Here is a 25,437-nt window from a genome sequence, read left to right as displayed (position 1 = left end):
CGTCAGGCCAAACCAAGACTGACTCCAAAAGCGGAATAAATACAAATCCCATCCATTCTGGAGTTATGATGGACGTGTCAGTATGAAGGACCTATTTTTGTTTTAATCCAATCACAATAATCACTCAAAGGGTTTTTATAGAAGAAATGTTGTGATACTTGTTCAGTTCTGTTTTTTTTTTGTTTTTTTTTTAAATGTCTTACCAAAAACTATTTCAGTATCAGAAAGCATAAAACATACAAGTAGTGAGTGCCACTGATGTGATTTAGATCAGGTCAGTGAGATTTGCATTAACATTCAGTGCGTACTTAACTCCCTTCGCCAGCACTGACGACGTTACTTTTAATTGCTTATTTATCCACTGGGCTGACAAATATGTTATCTAAACAAATGTACCTGTTTATTAACTGTTGGGAAAAAAGATGCTTCTCAAACCTCAGTGCTTAAAATGATCAAAATTATACTATTGAACTCATGTGCTTCATGCGTTTTTGTCATTTCTAAGGCTTTTATGCCCTGTCTCAATTATTTATCTGCACAATCTGCTTGTGAACTGCTTAACTCAAAAAGTTAAAGATTTTACACCCTCTTTTAATCCTTTTTTCCCCACTTCGAACATAAAAATCCTCTGATCGTATGGTAGGTCTTTGGCAAATTACCCTAGAGGAATAACTTGTTGTTTGAGCATTAAGGCTAATCAGCAACTCAAAAGAAGTATTGACTGACTAATACAGACTGTGAATTGAGACTGTTGGTTTGGATGGGTTAGCAGCTTCAAGACCCGAGCACCGTGCAGTCCTCGAGTTGTCCGTAAAATCCTCTGTACACCAGACATTTCTGGAGCCAAATATAAGGGGACAGCTAGGCCAGGAAAAAGCAAGGTTGGAAGCTGTACAATACAAAGATCGTGGAATGACTTGCAATGGCCAAATCAAAGTGCAGAGCTAACTCCAACCCTGAACTTACCCTGAATAGGCAAATACCCGGAAATTTAAATGAACTGAAGCAATGCTGTAAAGAAGTGTACGGCAAAATTCCACCACAGCAATGTGAGACGGTGACAGTCATAGAAGAAGCGGCTATTTCAGGCAATTGTCCCTGATCATAGATTTGTAAGCCATTTAATCAGTATTTCCCAAAGGACTTCTTTTCAGCTTCATCTTTATGGCATAATAAAAAAGTTATGCTGTTGTTTATCTGAGGTTGTAAAGTCCCACTTAAATCTGATTTTTGTTATGTTGTCAGTGGAGACATAGGTTTAAAATAAGCTGTAACTGTATGAACAATTAATAGTCCAAGGTGTTAAAATGAAGAGCAGAATCTTTAAAGTGAGTTGTGGAGGAGAAAAAGTAGTAGATATTTGATCAAAGGCTTGGCATACTAAATGTTCATCACATGTTAACACGTGGTCCAAGCTACAGCAATAGAAGCACACTTTATGTCCATAAATTGGCGTTGTTGTTTTTTGGGATTCATTTGTCTTTTCCATTTTTTTGAAACAGAGATTTTTTTCAGTGTTTGTTTGAGAAATTAAAAAAAAAATAGCTTTTAATACTTTTTTTGTCGTTCCTCACCAAATATTACTGAATTCAATATAATGCATGTTCCATTATATTTGAATAGACATTGAAATAAATAGGCTCTCCAAATAGATAAAGCATGAAGGATTCTCATTCATCTAGTTCAATGTGCAATTCACAAAAAGGCAGAAATGATCCAACCTGTATTATTATTATTTCCTTTTTTTGTCTTGGCAACTATTAATGGATCTAATCAGTTATTATGACCAACTTACAAGACAAATCAATTATGTAGTCTACATCACAAACTGGATCAGCTTCTTCTGGCCCTGATGTGGTTGCTTGGCTTCACTGAGCCTAATATTTTTCTGTTATGGATAACTCATGTCACGTAAGATTAGTTAACTCTTGGCTTTCCATCAGCAGCATGAGCATTCAAATGAAACGGATGGTTTTTAAAATAAATAAATAAATAAAATTCTATATCTTGGGAGCTATGAAACAAATCTCAAGGCATTAAATGAAAGATAGAGATTTTGCTGGGAAATTACTTATCTTGACAGCAAAAGGAAAAATACATAGCATATAAAAAGTAGTCATAACATAAGGCTTTCACCTGATGACAACTGGGATCAACTCAAGCCCCCCGTGCAATACTTTTAAAGCTTTCTGCTAAATTGCAGCTTCCACTAGCCTGGAAAAATTCAATCAAAAGAATAATCACAGCTAATGCTAATGCATAAATTAAACACCATTAATGAAACATTTATTGCAATGCATATATTCACTGCATTTTATTTTATTGTATTATGTACAATTTGAAATAAAAGAAAAAAGAAGACATTATCTACATTTTGGGAACGAGAAGATATTTTGGATTCCTCTAATGTCATCTTAATTATCAGCAACCATAGCAACCAATAATCTATGCCTATGAGGAAGAAAAAGGTTGAACAAAGGTCACAAGGAAAGTTTTCAGAAATATGTTTCTGTCCGTTTCAAATTTGAAAAGAGAACCTTAAAGGGGACCTATTATGAAAAACACGTTTTTTCTTGCTTTAACATATATAAAGTGGTCTCCCCTCAGCCTGCCAACTCAGAGAAGGAGGAAAGCAACCAAATTCTGCAGTGTCTGTACAGCCGCCCGGATGAGCCGTCCAGTGTCATGTGGATGTACGAGCCAATAAGATTCTGCTCCCGTCGTTACGTAACGACAGGAGTGATGCGTGAAACCACGCCCACAACTAACTCTGGCCGGAACAACAACAACTCCGCTGGCCGGAGCTCAGGCAGCCAATCAGCACAGAGCTTCATTATCATAGCCCCGCCCACTCAGAATCCTGCATAGATAATGAGGTTAAAGAATGGGAAGATAAAGACATGGCTCAGAGGCTGAATTTCTAATTTATTTAGCAAAAACAATAAAAAGCTTGTTTTTAAGACATTCACGGCCTGTTTAAAATAGGTATTAGATGCCATAATAGGTCCCCTTTAAACAGGACTCCCACAACTCCATGGGTTATATTTCAGTAGATGGAGGGAAGACTGTTTCCACTGTTGGAAACTGTTTGTTGGTGTTTAGATCAAACACCAACAAACAGTGACATGAACATCACACCATCTTTAAAAAGCTGAGGACAAAAGAAAAAGATTGCTTCTGCAATAATGATTCCAAACACACTCCAAACTTCATAATAACCTGCCTCGGGAAGTGAGAGCTGAAGATTTTTGCCCTCATTTCCACAGTCTCCCCACTGAAATATCATTGTTAATCTTCTGCCAGACCTCAGAAGAGCACTGCATGTTGTATGAACCAAGAATTTGAAAAATGAGTTAAAATCCCCCCCAAAAGGTATTTTGTTTAGCTTCAAAAAGCATCTAGTACCAACTAAGCGGGGTGGCTTAATATACCTAAACGAGAGAGTCCCATATTTATCATTTCAATAAAGCTGGAAACAAATTCGAGGAAGGTATTTCTTTGGAACATACTTGTGATTTACTGTGTCCTGTATTAGGTCTCTTTTGGTTTGTGGTTGTCTCTTAATAACCTTTTTTTCAGGGAACATGAGAGAATATATCACTCCCTTTTTAACATCCCATCTCTGATGCTGCTGAAACTAAAAAACAGCCTGACCACAAGCACGCACACACACACACACACACACACACACACACACACACACACACACACACACACACATTTTTCTAGATCAGCGCAAATGTAACCAATAGAATTCCCCAGCTTCCTTGACACAAACAATGAAGATAGAATAAATGAAATTTTTACAAGCAAAATGTAGATAAGAAGTGCCCAGCTCGGGCCACGGCTCAGACTAAACACCTATCAGCCAAGTAAGCAATATCTGTTAATAAAAGAAGGAGCAAATGAGGCTTTATTTTCTTTGTGGCATCAGATATTCAGATCTGCTGTTTTTTTATAAACATATCGAATCTCACTGACAAGACTGTTTGACATCCTGCACTGGACAAGTCTGTTGCCCTTTTTAGGCAACATTGCCTGAATTTATTTATTTGATTTGATTAATTTTTTTGCTCAAATCATAAAGTTAACATAAAGCTGTTGCTCTGAGGCTCGACCCGTCTCCCTAGGGTCAGATCCTGTCATAACCAGATAAATACCCGTCCCTTAAGGCACACTGCTTGGCTGTCGGAGGAGAAATGCTAAATGTTTTGACCGGGTTATCCTGGATCCTGGCAGCTTCAGCCTGCACCGCGTCCCTGGTTGGAGTCTGAGCCCTTTGATGGACCTAATGATGTTAAATCTTTTTTTGATTTTCTTTCTCCTTTCAGTTGACATTCTCTTTAATATGAGTAGTGCTTACGATAATAAATATTGTTATGGTTGGAATTTTTCTTAGGAAATCATAATCTTAATCTTAGTAGATTGTTTACTGTGATCTCTGACTTTTTTGAGTTGAATAAAGGACAAAAGCAGAAGGGCCTTGTGGCTCTTTTTCTCCCAGTGGCCTATACATTTCTCTGAGTGAACTTCAACATGTACATTTCTATATTTCCCATCATACACTAAATATAGCTAGGAGTTCAATTAAGCATTAAAATACTTGTGATGGAATGAAATCAGTGTTTTTTTAATCAATGCAAACAAACCCTTTTTTTTATATTATCAGTGCAGAAGTAGACATTTTATATTAAAAGGTCGACTGTTAAGTCTTATCAATCATTGATCACTTTAGCTACTTAGGGACTAATGTTTTCAGCAAATATGACATCTGAGCTGTGGATTTGAAGCCAACAGACTAAGTACTCTGCAGCTCTAAGGGATGTGGTGTTGTGCACAGTTAAAAAAAAAAAAAAAGGTTTCAAACGGCCTCTTTAGAAACCCTGATGTCACATTTTTATGCAGACTATGGTTAATATACACTACCGCTCAAAAGTTTGGACAGACTTTCCCATTCATTAGTGTTTGCATGTTGATTATGTTTTTTAAGGCAGCATATGTCGTTTTAAAATCTCACTGCACATTTCTGCATTAATATTACCATTATAGCATGTAAATGAGCTTTTAGATGAGAAAACTGATAATAGACCCAGACCCTGACTCCTGGACTTTTTGCAAATAACAGTCCAAATGGACCTTTTTTTGGTTTTGATCTGAACAACATGGCACTCGTTTCTTCCAAAAAGTACTGATTCATCTGACCACAGTACACATTTCGACTTTGTGATGGTTCATTCCAGATGCCTCTAAGCCCAAACCCGTCAACGCTGCTTCTTGACAAGGATAACACAAAACTGTCTTTCTGCAGAGTAAAAGTCAGTTCATGTGCAAGCAATAGTTTTTATTTATTTAGCTTTTAATCCGATGTCTTTTTTGTTGGTCGGTTTTGATTTTTTTGCATTTGTGTCAAAACATATTAAAAATCAACTGATCAGTTAATTGTGTGTAAAAGTATTACACGCATACAGTCTCAGACAAAAAACCTATAACGTTTTACACTGAGCCACGATTTAACAAATATGAGGCCAAAAAGAAAAATAGATGAATAAATAAAAATAACAATGCGCCCAGTACAAAGTACCCCTATGATTAAGTAGCTTGTAAATCCACATTTTAGCAGAAATAACTTCAAGTACCGTATTTTCTGGACTATAAGCCGCTACTTTTTTCATAGATTTTGAACCATGCAGCTTATACAAAGGTGCAGCTATTCTGTGGATTTTTCTTCCACCGCTCGGGCGCTCTAACCGGAATTAGAATAAAAACTAAGACAAAATAAATGCAAAGAAGAATATGCTACTTCTTCTTTAGCAGATAGAAGTAGGTAGAAGCAGATTTCAAACAGATAAATAGATAAATAAATACTGGTTATTTTCTCTTGGTTCTGTCCAGTTTTAATCAGCAAAGTTGCTGCCGTGTTAAAACACACTGTTAGGAAAGGATCTATTTAGGTACAAACATGTACATCATTTACAGTTCAAAATCATTATCTACATGTAGTAAGTATCTAATCTAACAACATAAATATCTGCGGCTTGCATATCTTTTTTTTTAAATAAAGTGGATGCGGCTTATAGTCCAGAAAATACGGTAGTACTTCCCGACATGACCCCACATTGTCCTGGGGGAACTTTGCTCCATCTTTATTTACAACTTTGCTTTAGTTCAGTGTGATTGACCCAGTTTTGACCAAGGTTAAGGACAGACTGGCTCATAATTGACTCTAGAACCTACAGAAGAGTTCATGGTCTACTCTGTGGCCGCATGTTTACAGGTCCTGCAGCCTCCAAACAATGTCAAACCTCTTAGGTCTGTGCTTAATAGTATGTAGGAGGTGTTCCTGCTAAAATGTTACTTGTTTTTCCCAAACATGTTGCCGGGCATCGAGGTCAAACAATTGCACTTTGGCCTTTTGTGTCCATAGAACATTTTAGTTTCAGTTTCAGTTTACATACACAAAAAGGAACAATGTCTTTAAATAACGTGGGGGAGCCCAGATGATGCTGTCATGAGTTAACTGACAACATGTGAGTTAATTGTAGACACAGGTGGGGATGTATTTTAAGGCCACACCTCAAACACTCATGAGAAAATCAAAAGAAATCAGCCAAAAACTCAGGGAGAGAATCATGGAGCTCCACAAGTCTGGTTCATCCATGGGTGCAGTTTCCAGATGTTGGAAGGTGCCACGTTCATCTGTTCAAACAATTATACACACATATAAACATCATGTGAATGTTCAGCCATCACAACACTCAGGAAGTAGACGGGTTCTGTGTCCCAGAGATGAACGTGTTTTGGTCCGAAATGTACAAATCAACCCCACAACAAAAGCTACAGACCTTGTGAAGATGCTGGATGAAGCTGGAAAGAAAGAGTCATTATCCACGGTGAAACGAGTCCTGCACGGACATGGGCTGAAAGGCCGCTCAGCGTGAAAGAAGCCACTTTACTCCTAAAGAAACATAGAAAAGCCAGAAAGTTTGCAAAAAGAGACCAAGACAAAGACATTAACTTCTGGAGACATTCCTGTGGAGGAAACGAAAATGGAGCTGTTTGGCCATAATGACCAACGTTTGGAGGAAAAAGGGGGAAGCTTGTAGAACTGAGAGCACCATACCAACCGTGAAGCACAGAGGTGGAAATATTACAGTATATTATGGAAATATTAAGGCAACGTCTCAAGACATCACCCAGGAAGCTAAAACTTGGGTCTTATACTGCCAAGATAGTTAAAAGTGGCTTGAGGACAACAAAGTCGATGTCTTGGAGTGCCCCCATCACAAAGCCCTGATCTCCCATCAAATATTTGTGGGCAGATCTGAAAAGGTGTGTGTGGGCGACCGACAAACCTGACTCAGTTACACCAGTTCTGTCAGGATGAACGGCCAGTTTGTGGAAGGTTACCCAAAACGTTTGACCCAAATCATGCAGTTCAAAGGCCATGCTACTAAATACTAAAGAAATGTGTGTAAACTTTTGACTTTGAAGAAAGTAATATAAAATTCTCTTTCATTATTATGGCATTTAGCAAAATTAAATAATTTTGGTAATCATGACTGACCTGAAACAGGAGAGTTTTAGTTTGATTTAACTTCAGATACAAAATGTTATGTGTCTTTTGCATAGTGTATGTAAACGTCTGGTCTCAACTGTATGCTATTTGAAGAAAGAAGAGTTTTTCTCCTGAAAGACCTTCTTAATAGACCATTCTGGTTCAGTCTTCTTCTAAATGTGCTGTCATAAACTTTTACATCTAAAATAATCAGTGAGTCGTGCAGAGTCTAAGATGTGGTCTGACCTTGAGGTATATTTTCTGTGAGACCCAGTCCTTAGGAGATCAGCAACTCCTCTGAATGCTTTCCACTTGTGGAAAACATTTCTCACTGCACATCATTGGCCTCCAAACTGTTTGGAAATGGTTTTATAAACCTTTCCAAATTGATGTGCAGCTACAATTCCTTTACCAAGATCTGTGCTGATGTCTTTCCCTCTTGGCATTGTGGTACCACACACCTGAAAGATTCAGACCAGCAACATGTGGAAACTAGAGGTTTTGTACACCTTGACATTGAGTCGCTAGGAGCTGATGATCAAATTCTATAGCTGCACCATTTTTGTTAAATTAATAATGAAACACTGAAAATGTTATATGTTTAATGTTCTTCTGACGTTATCCCTACTTAATCCTAAAACCCACTATGATCAGATATTTTTTTTACATAGAAAAATAGTAATCATGCAAGTATGGAAAAAGAGGATTATATTTTCAGCATAAAAGAGGCAACCAGATACTTTGAGGTAATCATTTCAAATTTATTCTACACCTAAATCGTTGTTATCGTCCAAGTTTTCTATGTGACAACATCCTTCACAGAGTTCTAGTATGCTCTTATGTGCAGAGAGGTCTGGAGTTAATGTGGTATTTTTGGAGCACTCACTGTATCATGGAGACTATTTTCCTCTCTTATTCATGCACAAGGATTTATGGTGACAGCTGTTGCTATTTGGAATGTGTCTTGGCTTTCCTGAAAAATCAAAGCATAAAAAAACACATTTACTTTCTCTTCATTTAAAGCTAAGATGTAATTCAGTTTGGTTAGATCACTGCAATTCACGACAAAACATTGGGGATATAAAGACGTTTCAGAAGAGTATATATGAATGATGTTATGGCGTTAAAATCGATATATATAACGATCCCTGTGTTATATGCAAGGAGCCATTCCTCGTCTGCCCACCAACAAGATTGACATCATTAAAATGACACTTTCTCTGCACGTTCCAGAGCTCAAAGCGTAATCTACCCTGCTGATATTCATTCATTTGCATAAAGGATACTAAAGAACATTGATTTAACAATAAAAATAGGGCAATTTTACAAAATCAGTTCAGCAACAAACACTAAAATGTTTGTTGCTCCAGATAAATAATAGAGGAATTTATTAATGTAAAAAAAACTACAAAAGTTGTTAAAAAAGAAAATTAAGAAAACCTACTGTACATTCAATTTAAGTCTCTGCCCATGTTTAAATATTTGGTAGGGACCAGATGATTTATATTATGTCCTGACAGATAAAATATTAGAAATAAGAGTATACTTATTTTTCAAACGGCTGTTTGATAAAAGGTGCCTAACATATTTATGGTGTAAAGAATGCATTAAGAACATGAATACATTCAAGAAACCATGGTTCTGAGCTGTTTGAACCAACGTGGACATGGAAGTGGAGTCCAGCGGCCACACTGTCCGTATCATTACAGCGTGTTAGCCATGTCAAAACAAAATTACAGATTATCAGCATAATCAAAAGGGGAAAAAAATGAAAGACTTGTGAGTTATCATCCAAGTGGGTGTTTGACAAGCAAATATTAGCCTGCCACAGTGACTGGAACACCCCAGTTACAAATTAAAACCATCTTTTTCCTGTTCACTTGAAATGAGTGCTTTTATCCGAAACCAAAGTTTAAATCCAGATCAGATTGCAAATCAATCCAAGCATATCGTAGGCCACTTATTATATTATGTGGTAATCCATTTTTTCATTATTGCATTTCTGTTGCCTTAACTATTAAACTGCCTCCTTTAAGCATATAACTGTAAGTACAGCAAGATGATTTCATCTCTGCCAATAGTGGCAACACTTTGAAAAAAGGATTTCTTTTTTTTTTTATTAGTGAATAAAAATTTTGACTTGCTTTTGACTGTTGCATGTAAAGTATTACAGACTGAGGCGCGTGCGCGCGTGTGTGTTTCTGTTCTGAATCAGTCACAGGAAATGAAGTCAGTGACCTGCAGATATCACATTTTGTAATTGTTGCAACAAGAATGCAGATACAACTAACTGTGACACGACAATTAAAAAGAGAGAAGAAAATACTGATAATGTGAACCTTGAACAGCAAACCATCAGCAAATACACATCCTACAAGCCTCCCAGCAGACTGCCATACTGGCCGTAGCCCATCTGCTTATATTTCTGATATTACAAATGACATCTTGAAAAGGATCAAGCGACAGTTCTTGATCAGACCACGTGCTCTTTGTTTGACTTGAGGTTGAAGAATGACAATCTGACGTTTTTTTGTATATTTTAGTAAAGTCAAAACAGCAGAGGTGTCTTCAGTATTCACATTCATTACTCAGGTAGAAGTATAGATACTAGAGTTTAAAAATACTCCTGTAGAAGTTACTCAAGTAAAAGTATAAAAGTACTGGTTTCAAAACTACTTAAAGTATAAAAGTAAAAGTAATGTAAGGGGGAACAAAGCCATTAAGGACAAAAGCCATTGAAAATGAATGCATCTTAGTATAATGCAAATATATTAAAGAACCATATATGTGTAGTATTGAGCATTAACATGTGTTTCAGAGAGCAGGAGATATGATGACTAGTTACCTATAAGTATTGTAATGGTGCAAAAAGTCAAACTTCAGAGGCATGTTATCATTTATCCTAACCTTTATTGGAATGTACATCCAAGTTTAGTTGCAGGAATCTGAGGGAACGGATGTAAGAACAAAACTGGACAAGAACATCTGAAACAACCACAACCAAATTCACTCTATCCAGATGGAGCAATTTAACTGGATAGTTTTTATTAAAGGTTGAAATGAAATAGAGTAACGAGGCTGTTTTTAAAATGTAAGGAGTAAAAAGTACAGATAATTGTGTGGAAAATGTAAGGAGTAAAAGTAAAAAGTCGTCTGAAAAATAATTACTCCAGTGAAGTATAGATAACCAAAATTTCTACTTAAGTAAGGTAACAAAGTATTTGTACTTCGTTACTTGACACCTCTGCAAAACAGTAAATGTATATGCAGTGTCAGGGTACATGCGTGCAACCAGTGTCATCCCCGTCGATCTACTGTATCTTCTCCATCATCCTTCGTTGTAGTCGCTACTGAAGATCATCATGAACCATTCGCCGATTCTCTCCCATTGAGTCAATTTTGTGGTCGTCATCTCCATTTTCCATCAGCATCTACCGTCATCGCATTATAAACATCATCGTCATAACAACAGCAAAAGCAGGTTCTTCACAGCAGCTAAGCGAGCATCCATGATGATTAGTGGTACATGTGTTTTTCATTCACCTGCACATTTTAAAATGACAGCTAGAGCTATGGAAAGGCAAAACCATTAGAAATGGCTGTCCAACACTCTGATCATTGATTGGCAGAGTGGTGACAGTGCTGTAGAAGTTCTGGTTTGGCTGAAGGAGGAGGAGAAACTGTTTGTGGAATGAATTAAATCTTCTCCCACTGCCATTTTCTGACTTCAGACAAACACTTGACAAGGTTTCACTGCAAGGGCCAAACAGACTGCATCAGGCTTAATAGTTATTTATTGCACTCCGAGTCCCAGTGAGATGTCTTTATGTGGACTTTGTGCATCATGTTACTAGTGGAGATGATTTTTCAGCTGGCCTGGCTTGGCCAAAGGACGAGTTCAAGCATTTCATAGTTTCTGTTCTGCCTCTCCACGGTATTAGAATTGTTTTCTTTCACAAGACCAGCTCTTCACTTTCCATGGCCATTCATTTATTCATTCATTTTCCACTTGTTAACTGTCATCGTTCCACTCAGACCTTCAGCAGCCACTGTGTGCTTTGGGTCTAAGTCAGAATGTGTCAGTACCGTAGCACGTTACCCCGTGAGCTGCTTTGAACAGGAAGCAATAATGGATAAGTTGGCTTTAGAATCTGGCACACAGCGATGTCACAAAAACAGCAGAGCCACAGTCGGATTAATGGACTGCAGATTGTTCAGAGCATTTTACGGTTCAGATTAGAAGAAAATTACTGCTTTTTTCTTCTCTGTATAAGGGAAACAATATAGCCCACATTGAAGATGTTTCTGAACAGTTTTTAGTGGCATGTGATCTGATCTTCACAACCGTCGAAAGAGATGCCAGGGACGGGAGAACTAGGCAACAATATAATTCCTTGTAATGAATTTGAAACAGAAAATAAAAATCTCCTTTGTGTTGCTTTAAGACAATAACACACAGAACAATTCAATTTGCTCTAGTCTTTATTGAATATGCACATTAAACATCCACAAAGCAAGGGCTGGCAGGTGGACAGACCAGAGTTATCCTGTGGTAGGATTGGAGAAACTTGGGATTTTGTTTTTCTCTCAGTGATGGAAAGTGGCTTTAAGGCGGTGAAGCAAAGCCCAAATCGTGATACTCCCTCCACCGTAAGTCACTGTTGGGATGATGATGGGATGTTGGTCTGCTGTGCCCTTTCCTAGCCTTATTTACCACCGAGTCGTCTTCCTAAAAGAATCCACTATCGTTTCATCGGTCCACAAAGCATTTTCCCTGCGGCGTTGCAGATTGCCAAGGTGCTCTCTGACAAACTGGATCACCCCTGAAAATGTTCTTTCCAGCGGCTTCGTCCTTTGTGTTCTGCCACGGACACCCTGCCTGTTCAAAGGCTTGTGTATGGTAGACTCATAAATGGAGATGTTTGCCGGTTCCAGCGAAGCCTTCAAGCCTTTAGCTGTCACTTGTGGCTTCTTGTACCTCATTGAAGATTCTCTGCAGTGTCTTTGGAGTCACTCTGGCTTCTACAAAGAGTGACCACAGTAGAGACAGATTGTTTAACCGTGTGCCGATAAATACCTAAACACTTTGAAATTATTATTTTTTCCTTTTTCTGTCTCAAGCAGATCAATTACTCTTGATAATATATCACCAAAGATCTCCTTTTAACAAGTCATGATTCACATCAGCGGATGCTATTTATGAACAGAAAAGCTAAAATTTTTGTCTCTTAATAGGGCTGGGCGATATGGACCAAAAGTCATATCTCGATATTTTCTAGCTAAATGGCGATACTCGATATATATCGATATTTTTTTCTGTGACATAATTGGGGTCTCCCCCAAAGCATTATAGCATAGCATCTCTGTTAGCTTCATTTTTTTCTGAGGCAAACCCTGAAAAAAACAGTCAGTTTTAATACAAAGCCTCGTGCCAAATGTCACACAGGTTCCTTTATTAACAGAGGTCTGCACAATATCAAAATGTATAAAACAAATGAAATAAAAATAAACTGCCTGCATATATAGAATAAAAATAATTCTTGAATAGAATAAAAACAAATATCCCTTTCCTGCATAACAATTAAATTAAAATACACTGTGCAATTAATACAATGTAGACAGTAACAGGCAGACTTTTTCACTGAGGTTGACAGTTGTGCAAATAACAAAACATTTGTGCAAATCTCAAATAAAACATTCAAGTCAATTTGTCACAAAATAAGCTATATCAAAATCATAAAAAAAAAAAAAAAAATTTAAATCGATATAAACGATATTGTCTCGTACCATATCGCGTTTGAAAATATATCGATATATATTAAAATCTCGATATATCGCCCAGCCCTATCTCTTAACAATCAAAGTAGCTCTAAACCACTTATCACAATGTATTTTATTGACTGGACTCGAGGTGTGCAAACTACAGACTCAATTAGCCTTTATTGCGGCTCTGGGTTCACTGTTTAGTGTCTGAGATGAAGATTAGATGAGAAACGTGTCAACGCCAAATAGTTCAAATACCTTTCCTTTCAGCAATGTATCTTTATGTCACTCCTGAGATGTTAAATGTGTGTGTGTGTGTTTGTGTTTGGCTTTTAAAAGGAAAATACTGTTATGTAATTGACACATTTTAATCCTCCGTCTGTGTCCCACCAGGAAAGCCGGGCTCATCCTCTCCCAGCTGGACGAGCTCTCCCTGTGGTGCAAAGGTCTCCTCCAGGAGCCCAAGATCGGCCTCCGCAGGATGTCCCTGAAGTTCCTGTCCTGCCGCTACACCGACACCAAGGCCTTCGGGCTCAACTGGCCAGATATGGGTCAGGACGTGCACAAGGCCTGCGATGCGCAGACGCTCACCGTCATGTACAACGACTACGGCGAGCCCAAGGAGTTCTGAAGGTTTACGTTTCAGTTTGGATCTGCACAAAGAGACTTGACGAACCCTCAACGAAGGCAGGTTCTGCATACATTTTCATGACTTGGAGTTATGTGGTTGGGAAGTTGTAGGTTCTCAAATGCTACACGTTACCCGTTTACCCTGACTACAATACCGGGGTCAGATTCAAGGTCTTTTTTTCTGTGTGTTGACATTAACATTCCCTAACAATGTTCTCAGTTTCAACGTGATCAAATACTCTCAAGTCAAGTTCATCCATACATCTGCTGTGCTTTGTTTGGATGTGGAGTTCATTCCTCGCTTGCAATGACGAGTGAAAATTAATCCAAGTGAAGATATACAGTCAGATTTGTTCTTTCATGATTTACGCAACGCTGCATTGTAAAATAAATATTTTCCGTGATATATATCAGAATGTGATGAACTTGTGCACCATTGAGTCATTTTACGTTGGGTAACTGCGAGCATGAGACCTGACTTTTTGTTAAACTGGTGTTGGTCCAGGTTGGAAGGTTTGAGCTCGTTGTGAAATAATGTGAGGGATGGATGTTCCTAAAAGGCTTGGAAATCCGAGGCCGACACAAAACCCACCTTGTCATATTCAGTTAACAAGTGCGTCTTAATAACTCTAGGCCCTTTTAGAGCACAACTCCAGTCCTGAAGACTAATGGTTGAATTTAATCCTGATTTGACTGAACCTTGTGGATCGCATTCATCAAAGCAAAAACACTTTGCCTTTTGTCGTCTTTTTTAATTCGCCCCACGGTGTCATGCAGACACGATGACCAGCTTTCAGTCTGGTTTAGCATGTTCAGTCCAACGATACAAGGCAGATATTCAGCAGAAACGGTCACAAATCAGCTCATTTGTACCAATTTAAATCAAAACTAAATCAAACTCTTAATGTTTTGTCATTTATTTATTTTTTAATGAAATCTGTCCCATAAGCTGACTAAGAACGGAGACATTATTAACTTATTCAGTGTCCCATACTGTGTGTGTGTGCAGACGTGTAGTGTAAGCGGATGGAGCGTAATTAGAAAAAGCAGAGTATGTTCTGAACATCTGGTACAGACGACAGAGGGGGGGCTGTAAAATGTTTTTTTTTTAGCCAGATAGAAATTTGGAAGGTACCCTGTTCATGGCACATTATTACTATGTCATAGCTATATAACCTCCTGAATGTAGTGTTTATAGTTTGCATTTAGAGATTAAGTAGTTGCAGATGAGATGTATTAATCCAAGATCTACTGGTTAACTCCTTCTGTGTTCAATAAAACCTCACAAATCTATTGGACAGTATTTTTCTTGATCATTTTTGAAGTTCTTATATGAGTAAAGCAACGTTGAGTCCATGCTTTGGGTTGTGTAAAAGCGGTAGCTCTTTTGGGAAACTTTAATCTTTAAGTGGGTCTTTGTTTGGTTTTCAGCTGCGTCTCTGGACTCCGTGGGGAATCGTCCCTGCTGTGATTACCACCAGTATACGTTTGCCTTCCTTCAATTTAATTTGTCAAGTTTTTCATGTTATGTGTTACGTGCAGTGTCCATGTTGACGATTGATGTCCAAGAAGTGCAAATATATTTTGGCAGTTTTTGGTTCTTTTTAACAAATTAAAAATGTGAATACTTAAAAAAAAAAAATGCTTGTAGAGTTTTAATCAACCAAGTATTACATACAGACGTAATATTATAGGCTTTTATCCTGTAAATAAATATACAGCGGCTGATAAATTAACATTTGCTTGTGTTCTAGTAGATAAAGTATTGATTATATCTGATGTGTATTGTACTCTTTGCAGGTTATTGCACAGATTCCTGTCTCAATGTAAATGATCTGCATTTGATTTAAAGATAAAGATGTTAGTTTTAAATGGAAACTGAAGATGAAATTATTGAAAGCAACAAGATAGAGAAACATTTTACTATAAAGAAATAATATCTGCATGATGATAATGTCTATGATGTACGTGATAGCATAAACTAATCTTTTTCACTTTGATCTTTGCTACTTCTGAGAACAATAAAGAGGATATTAAGAAACATGGTTGTGTAGATCTTTTTCTTTGAATATCTATTTATTTATTTTTTGTGGGGTGTGTGTTCCTTAATTCCTTAAGTGATCTTCAAATACTATCTCCAGTTGACAGTTTTACTGTCACTTTGGCTGTGTGGTTATAAAAACCCGCTGCACCTCTGATGGGAGAATCAGTTTTCAAGATGTTTAGTTACAAAGATGAAAAAATGAATAATAAAAGCCACCTTTAATACTGTTTGTGTGCATCAGATCTCTGCAGTTTATATGTGAAGCTTTGATCAGAATGTTGTGAGATACACATTATTCTATCTTTATTTATTTCTTTTATCAATTGGATCTGTGTAAAGAACTGTATAAAGCTGGCTGGACAAACCCCCCATAAAATCACCCATGAGTTTCTGAAGAGTTTATTTGAAGCCTTTTTTAGACACGTATCCTGCAGGGGAAGCCATGTTGGTATGAACTGTCCAGTCTGGTCCGGTTTATTACAAAAATGGGCCTGTGAACCTTTGCTGCATGTCTGCCCCTGTTCCCTACTCCAATTTCTTGATAATAATAGCAATAAAAGTAATAATAATCAATTAATTATAAACTTTTTCATATAAAGGCCTCGAGAGCCACATTTATACTAATCTATACTTACATTTATATTAAGGCTTAGGCTATTTACACCCGGGTGCAAGTACTGAGGCTTAGGCTATTTACACCCTTCTACCAATATCAACGTATGCTATTTGCACCCATTTATTATTAGAAAGCAAAATGTAAAAAAAAAACTTTTATTGTGCACTTCCAAGAAAAATGTCGAAATGTATTTCAACTTTATTCTCGAAATTTCGACTTTATTCACGAGATTTCGACTTTTTTCTCGAAATTATATTTCAACATTAATCACGACAATTCGATTTTTTTCTCGACATTTTGACTTTTTTCACGAAGTGCACAATAAAAAAAATATTCCCCTCTCAAATATTTTTTCTCCTGCATGGCCCTAATACTCTTCCGTACAAATACAAAGCGTAACGTTGCCTCTGAATTCCGTTTCAGAATAATTTTCTTCATTCTTTCTTCATCACAGAGCAGTGAAATGTGAACGAATGAAAATTGAAATTAAATTGCGCCTTCCAGTGCAGACAGTTGGTGCACATGTGCATGGGCAACGCATTTGTTTTAATGTTGTTTATATGTCAATAGGGTGTGAATGGCTCAGCTGATGGGGGCTTGCTATTTGTGCCCTGGTGCAAATAGTCACTCCGTTATATTAATCTTTGTCATTTTTAGCTCAGTCCCCCCCCCAGTAACTTTTACATCGTTATTATATTAAAATACTTGCTTGATCTCTTAATTGAACACACTCTGATTTTGTCTCCAATCATTACTTTTTTCAGTCTCCTCATTACCTTTGCTATGATGTCCACTAGTATCTTCATTGTTTCTGTACATCAGGAGACCACGGGGATGGAGAGAACCGAGAGCCAGACGACTCTTCCTAAAAGTGAGCAAATATGTCTTCAAATGAAACTGAGACTGATATGTTAACTGTCGTGCTTCAGGGTTTTTGTGGTTGGGTTTTGAGTTTATTTCTTGTGTTGTACTTGGTTCTTTAGTTTTGGTGTTTCTGTTAGGATCTGGGTTTGGTTTAATGTCTGTGTTCTTGGGTCTTATCTTGTATTCTTGCCTCTGTCCTCTTTTGTTTCTGTCAACTTCACTTCATCTTTTAATTCTCAGGTCTGTATTTGCCTTGTTTTTCTGTTTTCTTAGCTTGGCCTGGTCTCCCTGATTGTTTGCACCTGTGTCTCGTCAGCCCTGTGAGTTTACTCGTCTCTCCTTCCTCCGGCTGCTCCGCCTGTCAGTCAGCCCGGCCTGGCCGTCATCATGCCTGTGTTTCCTGGCTCTCTTTCTTTTCCCCGTTTGGGATTTTCTTTCTTTTTTTGTTGGAAGTGTTTTGAATTTGGTTTTTTGGATTCCTGCCTAACAGATCTTTTTGTTAAATAGAGTGCTTTTGTTTTGAAACTCCTGCTGTCTCATCTTCTGTATTTGGGCGATGGGTGCTCTAGGGCAGTGTTTCCCAACCCCGGTCCTCGCGTACGCCTGCCCTGCATGTCTTAGATGTTTCCCTGCTTTAACACACCTGATTCTAATTAATGGTCATCGTCAGCTTGTCATCAGGTTCTGTTAATGACTCAGTCGTGTTCATCAGGTGAAGCAGGGAAACATCTAAAACCTGCAGGACAGGGCTCTTGACTTTTGTGCTGTTTTAATTCAAATTCATCAAAAATGCTAAAAGTGTAACTAGATGAATTGATGACTAGTCACTGATACAACTACAAACTGTAATGCATCATCACTCAACACCCACACCTGTAGTTATGCAGAGATTTGATAGCATTTTCTCCTTATGAGGTTTATGAACATTCTCCCTCCGCACAGATGTGATGGATGTGAACTCCAGCTGCAGAGACCTAAACTACTACTTGTCCAGGCTGTAAATGTTTATTTCTGCTACAAAGTTGGACATTTTAAAATGGTGGTCAAAGGAGATGAGCTCACTTTTGGAGCCAGCCCCTAGTGGTCGTTAGAGGAACTACACCTTCATGTTGACACCAATGTCACCACACTGCAAAAACTCTTTTTCTAAGAGTTTCTTTTTTTTTAAAAAAAAAACCTTGTTTCAAGCAAATCAAACTGTTTTCATGTTTTTGTAGTTTGAAGAATTTTACTTGAGAACATTTTTCTTATGTCACTGGCAAAGATTTTCTTAGCTGAAAATAAGATGACTTTGACTTTTTTTCAGAGCAGGGAGTGCGGCAGTTTGTGTGTTTTATACTTTACACAAAATTACTTTCAATAAGAAGGTGAACATTTGCATTTACAGAGATGTTTGGATGAGAGAGTGTTAATATAATGTCCCCACCAGAGGGGATGCAAACAAGCCCTTTCACTAAATGCCCATAAATCAAACCAACAAGCAGATTAATGGGGTCCATACAGTTTTGCTATTTATTTCAAAGAGTATAAAGTACAGTGACATACAAAGGAAATAATAATACTTTTATAGAAACGATATAGCGATGGGGTACTTCCTCATTACAGGCTAATAGACTGCATTCAGAACAATCTACTCAGGTTTCAGTTTGTATTCTGTAAACTAAGCATTACACCTTTACTGTATGTGCAGATTTGTTTCAGTGGTATCGTTTTAGACAGGACAGATCATTTGACAATGTTCACATTTTACAGTCAACATTTGAACGTACAGACGTTCCGTATCGATGCTCAAACACACCTGAACACAAGTTTACACACTGCTGTCTTGGGAAGCCACGAGCTGCATGTACACAGGTAACAATCCTCATGACTAGTATTACCTCATCTGTGGTATAAATAGAGTATCATGCTGTGTGACTAATACGTGGCCTAGTAAATATGTTACGTGATCCAAATATATTATCTATACATGTTAGTTTTTACAGATATGTATCCCCTTACGTTTCTAACAGCTACATGGATGCATCTGTCTGTAAAAGGATCCAACGCATCAGTCTCTGAACTCAGGTCAGCTTTGGGGAGCGGTGGTTTGATCTGCCACGAGCACAGACGCATGATGATTTTAGATGAAAAGGATGTATCTTAACCTGCTTTCACCTTCATATTTGATTTAACTAGTCCAGTGAACAGCTTCAGAAACATTGACTATAAGGAAGTGAATATTCAGCTTCTCTGTTCTCCCGTCTCAGTGTGATTATTATGTCCACTATATAGGGCTGGGCGATATATCGAGATTTTAATATATATCGATATATTTTCAAACACGATATGGTACGAGACAATATCGTTTATATCGATTTAAAAAAAAAAAAAAAAACATTTTTTTTTTCCTTTTTTTTTATGATTTTAATATAGCTTATTTTGTGACAAATTGACTTGAATGTTTTATTTGAGATTTGCACAAATGTTTTGTTATTTGCACAACTGTCAACCTCAGTGGAAAAGTCTGCCTGTTCCTGTCTACATTGTATTAATTGTACAGTGTATTTTAATTTAATTGTTATGCAGGAAAGGGATATTTGTTTTATTTTATTCAAGAAGCATTTTTATTCTATATATGCAGGCAGTTTATTTTTATTTAATTTGTTTTATACATTTTGATATTGTGCAGACCTCTGTTAATAAAGGAACCTGTGTGACATTTGGCACGAGGCTTTGTATTAAAACTGACTGTTTTTTTAAGGGTTTGCCTCAGAAAAAAATGAAGCTAACAGAGATGCTATGCTATAATGCTTTGGGGGAAACCCCAATTAAGGCACAGAAAAAATATCGAGATATATATCGAGTATCGCCATTTAGCTAGAAAATATCGAGATATGACTTTTGGTCCATATCGCCCAGCCCTACCACTATAGTAATAATGCTTTTCCCCGGTAGCCCTCAGTGCTAGGATTCTGCATGGACTGGGCAGTTGTTGATCCAAGCCTAAGAGTCTGTGGCCCAGAATGCTCCTTGGGTTCATTCACAAAAGTGAAATAATCTAATTATGAGGAGATGATTTCTGGAAGAGAGGAGCTGCAGTCAGTTAGGCTCTGATCCTCAAAACATGTTCTACCCCTACAGTGAAGATAACCTTTAACTTCTTAACAGCAAAAACACAATTGTATCCATGTGTGGATGTTATTTTTCTGGACTCAACACATGACGTAAAGTTTTAAACCAACATGACTCATATTTGATGCAATTTAACAATAAAATATCTTATAATGAAATAAAAACAGCCTTTTTTATTGTACTGTATAAAGTCTGACTTCAATCGCATTCTTTTGTTTTACAAAACGGTACAATTCTGATATTTTTTGTTTGTTGTGGAGTATATTCTGTGGTTTGTTTTGTTTTTTTTAACAGAAGTTCAGCTTCTTTTATCCCTCCATCTTATTGCATTCCTGCTCCAGCTCCACTTCCTCTGTCCGAGTGTTTGACTTTGCTCTTGTTCTCCTCGGCGTCCGGATCGCGGCAAGTGCACTCGTCCTCGCTGCAATCCACCCCGAACTGAATCACCTGCCACATAAAATATGCACGCACAAAATAAAACATGTTGATTACCACCCACACTCCAGACGGGTCAGCCTATAACTGGACTCAAAGCTACAAAGACGTCACTTTAGACCTAAAACTCAGCCTTTTCTTCAGCGTGAGTAAGCAGACTGAGAGCAAAGCAAACAGCTACGGGAAAGCAGGGGATGAAAGAAAACGTTACACGGAGACTCTGAGAGGGATTCCCACCAGGGCTGTTACAATTCAACTATAGACAAGAGCACAACTTGTGAATGGCAAAAACAGACAATAAAAATTAAATTTGCCTAAACTGACCATGTAGCATTGTGTTTATGCTGAAAGGAAAGCAATCCTCGGTACTCGTTGCCTTTCCTCACATTTTCAAAGAGAGGCTCCTATGGCCCCCCGAAGACCGATAAAGCACATGTCAAATGCTTCAACGTGGCCTTTGAACAGCAAGAAAAACCTTGTGGGTCTTCGGGGGCGAGAGGAGGGAGGAACACACCACCGTGGAGTTGAACGGATGAACACATGTTAAGGATCAACAACAAGGAGCTGCCAGCTCTTGTCTAGGAAGCGAGCCATCACCACAGGTTGCAAAATAAACTCTGGTGCCCCGTGATGCAGTCTGTTGTAAGAAATGTAAACATTTGCTCTCGGAGAGAAGGAGCGAGAGGAAGACGGAGAGAGGGAGAAGGAGGCAGAGAAAGAAAACAAGGATGAGGGCGAGTGCGGTGGGAAGATGAGTAGGAAGCGGCGGCTCGTCAGCCTTCGCTGCTGCAGCCGCCGGTGCAGACGCCGGGAGTCGGAGGCCGAGCGGCTCCTTCACTCGCGGCTCCGACCAGCTACAAAAAGGCCCCGATTCACATAAAATGCCAGCAGACCCTTTTAAGACAAACTGGCACACCCTTTAAACGTTTTCCTAACAACTTCATTTTGATTCATTGATGCCGGCTCGGGGCAGCCAGGGAGAATTCCGCTTTCGAAAGCCCTCTAACAACTTTTGGACGGGTTTCCTTTTGCTTCATCTACAGAAACAAAAGCCAAGTGTTTTGGTGCTTCGGAGTGTTGCCCCCCGCTGTTTACTGCAACACGTTGTAGACCAAGAGCGCACGTCACGAGAACATTTCAAGATGATGCATTAAGCCTCGCATGCGATGAAAACCAGCAAAATCTTCCTCCATCTGTTTTGTCTTCGCTGCCTTTACTACTCTGTTCCTCGGTGGCGTCAAACGCAGGCTCCACTTAACCAATCACATGAAGAGTGTAGGTTTCCATAGATGGTGTGGCCGATCAGATCTCTTCTTTTTGGACATTTTCCTTTTTGGCCAATGAAAGGATCCTATCTTCTCTGCGGCAGCTGCCCTTGTGAATGAACCCGGTGCTGCAGGAGCTCCATAAAGCAGAGGCCCGTCAGACCCATCCACACATTAACCCACAGGAGCTCTGAGTTAAATATCTCCAGGTCACATCTCTGTGAGTTCTCCTGCTGGATCTGTGTGGCCGTGTTAGATACAGGCAAAGGAATCCTAGTGTGCGTGTTTGTGATCAATAAGCCTCTCTTTCATGTAGGGCTGGGGATCCATTCAAATGTCAAGAATCGATTCCGATTCTTAAGATTCAGAATCGATTATCAAGATTTGATTCGATCCGATCCGATTCAATTCCGATATTGATTTGGGTTAGTGTTATTAAAACTGTTTTTTGAGCTGTTGCATGAATTATATGACTGTAGTTATGCAAAATGTTACTACTAGTATTATATTGAGATTCAACAGCAAGTATTGGCAGCTAATGATGCTGTAAGGACCAATCACCTCCCAGAATGCTGATAGAACTGCTTTCAGAAACATCATGTGGGTCAGAATTACCAAACAGATCCAGGGAGGAAACAGAGACGGAAGAAATCGGTTTAAATTTTTAACACATTCCGTTTTTATTTGTTCCATTTTCGGTCTATTTTGGTTTTTAATTTTTGACAATTTGGTTTTTTGCATTTTTTGCAAATGTAACCCCAAGACAGTATATAAAGTAATGAAATATAGACAATTTATGCAATTATAACCTAACACTTTAATGTTTTCATACCTTTAAACATATTTAAAGGCAAAAACATGGCACCAGTTATTCTCGTGTCCAACAAAACATTCCTTTTTTGAGGATAAACAAAAAAAATAACCAAAAGTTGTAATGATGAAAAAAAAATACATAAATAAATAAAATAAAATAAAAAAAACCCCAATTTTTTTTTAAAAATCCAAAAAAAATCGATCTTTAGACATATGAATCGATTTTTAGGAATTAATATGAGAATCGATCAGGCCTACTTTCATGAGCAACAGCAGAGAATATATTTCATGGAGGACGCTGCTGTTTCAAAGCTCTTAATTCCTCTGCCTGGATTAGTCGAGCCACACAGAAAACCAGCCAAATAATGCTTGATCTCAGCCAGCGCCGCCCTCACCTCCCGTTCCACCTCTGTGCCGGAGTGGAGGTGGCAGTCAGGATGCCTTTCTCTCACGCCAGTTTAGTTCACTTCCTTGAAAAGACCCCCGCTCACTGAGCTGCTGTTTTACAGTGGCCGAGCAAACCGCAGACCGTCAGACACCTCTCCACTCCTACACCCAAACCCTCCAGCTCTCCCTTCCCCTGTAAAAGAGCAGTTAGTGGCAGTCTGGCAGCTCGTTTATAATGACGGCAGCTACAGATGTGCTGAACTCCTTCTGCGCTGAGGAAGGAGCTGCCAGTGAGTCATGGCGTGCTGTGGACATGAAGGAGACAGCAGCCGCTCAGCCAACTGTAGACCGGAGGAATTCATGCACAGGGCCTCCTGAATAAGTGTCATGAATATGTTGCGCTGCGCAAGCCAAATAGGGTATACTGGAGGAGGAAAGAGGGGGGCACTTCCCAAATATCCACACGGCAGACACATTCTCATGGAAGCATGGAAAAATAAAAAAAAAGATGTATTTATCCACCACTGCCTGCTCATTATTATTCATACCATTCCTTTTAGCCATCCAATACATGAAGCAATTATTTAGGGGCAATTAGCGTAATGAGATGCATTTTCAACTTGTAGAGAGCACGAACCTTCTGTCTAGTATTTTAGGATGGATAAACATAAATATATCCAGCATATTCCGGAAAATGATTAGGCTAGAAAAATACAATTTATGCTTCAAATAGCCTTCTCATGTCCTCCAAAACATTAAATTTAGATCCTCCAAAGCCTGCTATATTTGTCCGTATCCAGGAATTAAACCCCGAGCGGTGTTTTCTACAATGGTCTACACGTCAGGTTAATATCAAAGGTGAGAAAGCATTTTATAGCAGAGCGGTGATGAAAACCTGCTTATTTACAGTCGGAGTGGAAAAGCTGGAAGGCACGAGTCTCCTCTGTTGTTTTAAGCACAGATCACTGAAAATCGCTAAAAGAAGAGAGGGGAGAGTAGCAAGGATTCGTGTTTGTTTGCTTAGCAGAGGTCTCCCGCGTAGCGGCAAAGGTGCTTATGCCAAAAGAAACTGATTTCTACTACTGTAAACAGGAAGAATCTGACTTTGAATCCAGCTTCGGCCTCAAGCTTTATCTTGATCACAAGATGTTGGGCACCTACATCTGAGAGAAAAACAAACCTGATGATACTAAAAAGTAATGAGAATCAGTCTCTCTGCAGGAAATGTGTCTGTTTACCTTTCTGGTGGAGAGCGTGGACGGGCAGCAGTCCCCCCCGTCGTACTGGCAGTACGCCCTGTTGTTGATGGTGTCACACCAGCCATCCCCTCCAAAAGGCTGGACACAAGTTGCAAACAAAAAAACATCTTACTCCAAATGTTGACTTTACCTCACACAGCATGAGAGGCCGCGAGGGCCAAACAAAAATACCATTTGGGTGCACTTTGCCAAGAAACACATTTGCAAATATTGTCATACAATTAACTTGTATGGAAGAAATGTTCATTAGACAAATCAAAATAAACACAGAGTATTCCAAGTCTGTTCCAAGTTGTATTTGTGTGGTCAAGAAATGATGTAGTGAGTAAGAGATGAAGGCCCCGGGCTATCCAGCGAGCTGACGGAGGACCGGCTTCACAGCACGGTGTCACATCCACCGTGATGAAAGTAGCTCAGAGAGCAGCAGTCATCACAGCAGAGGCTTTAACAGACTCAGGGGGGGAAAGGGAGGGAGTGACGGCACAAAAGACCAAGAGTACATCTTTAAAAGTATCCTCAAAGTGGCTTCATATCTGTGCCTATAAGAGGACCCGAGCTAGAAATTGCAAAATGTCCTTCATGCAACTTTAAATAAATGCACAAGGACTCTCCATTGTGGAGTAAACACTGACACTGAAACTGTGGAGTAAACACTGACACTGGAAATGCTTTTGAATGCAAATGCAAAAAAT

General features: G+C 38.6%; 2 protein-coding genes across 7 annotated transcripts in view; one reads left to right on the top strand and one right to left on the bottom strand.

Moving 5' to 3' along the window:
• astn1 (astrotactin 1) overlaps nucleotides 1-15,989 on the top strand; it is a 490,568-nt gene extending 474,579 nt beyond the window's left edge. For 5 of the 6 annotated variants that reach the window (XM_061732846.1, XM_061732845.1, XM_061732844.1 and 2 more), the window contains one exon: nucleotides 13,712-15,989. In XM_061732846.1, the coding sequence (XP_061588830.1) occupies nucleotides 13,712-13,949 (238 nt within the window). In that variant the 3' untranslated portion in view covers nucleotides 13,950-15,989. The remainder of the gene's footprint in view (nucleotides 1-13,711) is intronic. The other variant, XR_009783285.1, reaches the window with a different exon arrangement.
• A 4,091-nt stretch (nucleotides 15,990-20,080) lies between these two features.
• Nucleotides 20,081-25,437, bottom strand: part of pappa2 (pappalysin 2) — an 88,607-nt gene continuing 83,250 nt past the window's right edge. The window contains exons 26-27 of the mRNA XM_061732838.1: nucleotides 24,725-24,823; nucleotides 20,081-21,033 (exon numbers count right to left, since the gene is read on the bottom strand). Coding sequence (XP_061588822.1) covers nucleotides 20,908-21,033; nucleotides 24,725-24,823 — 225 coding nt within the window. The 3' untranslated portion in view covers nucleotides 20,081-20,907. The remainder of the gene's footprint in view (nucleotides 21,034-24,724; nucleotides 24,824-25,437) is intronic.

This window comes from Cololabis saira, chromosome 10 (genome assembly GCF_033807715.1).
Source record: "Cololabis saira isolate AMF1-May2022 chromosome 10, fColSai1.1, whole genome shotgun sequence".
NCBI classification, from domain to species: Eukaryota; Metazoa; Chordata; class Actinopteri; order Beloniformes; family Belonidae; genus Cololabis; species Cololabis saira.
This window is presented reverse-complemented; position numbering and strand designations above follow the sequence as displayed.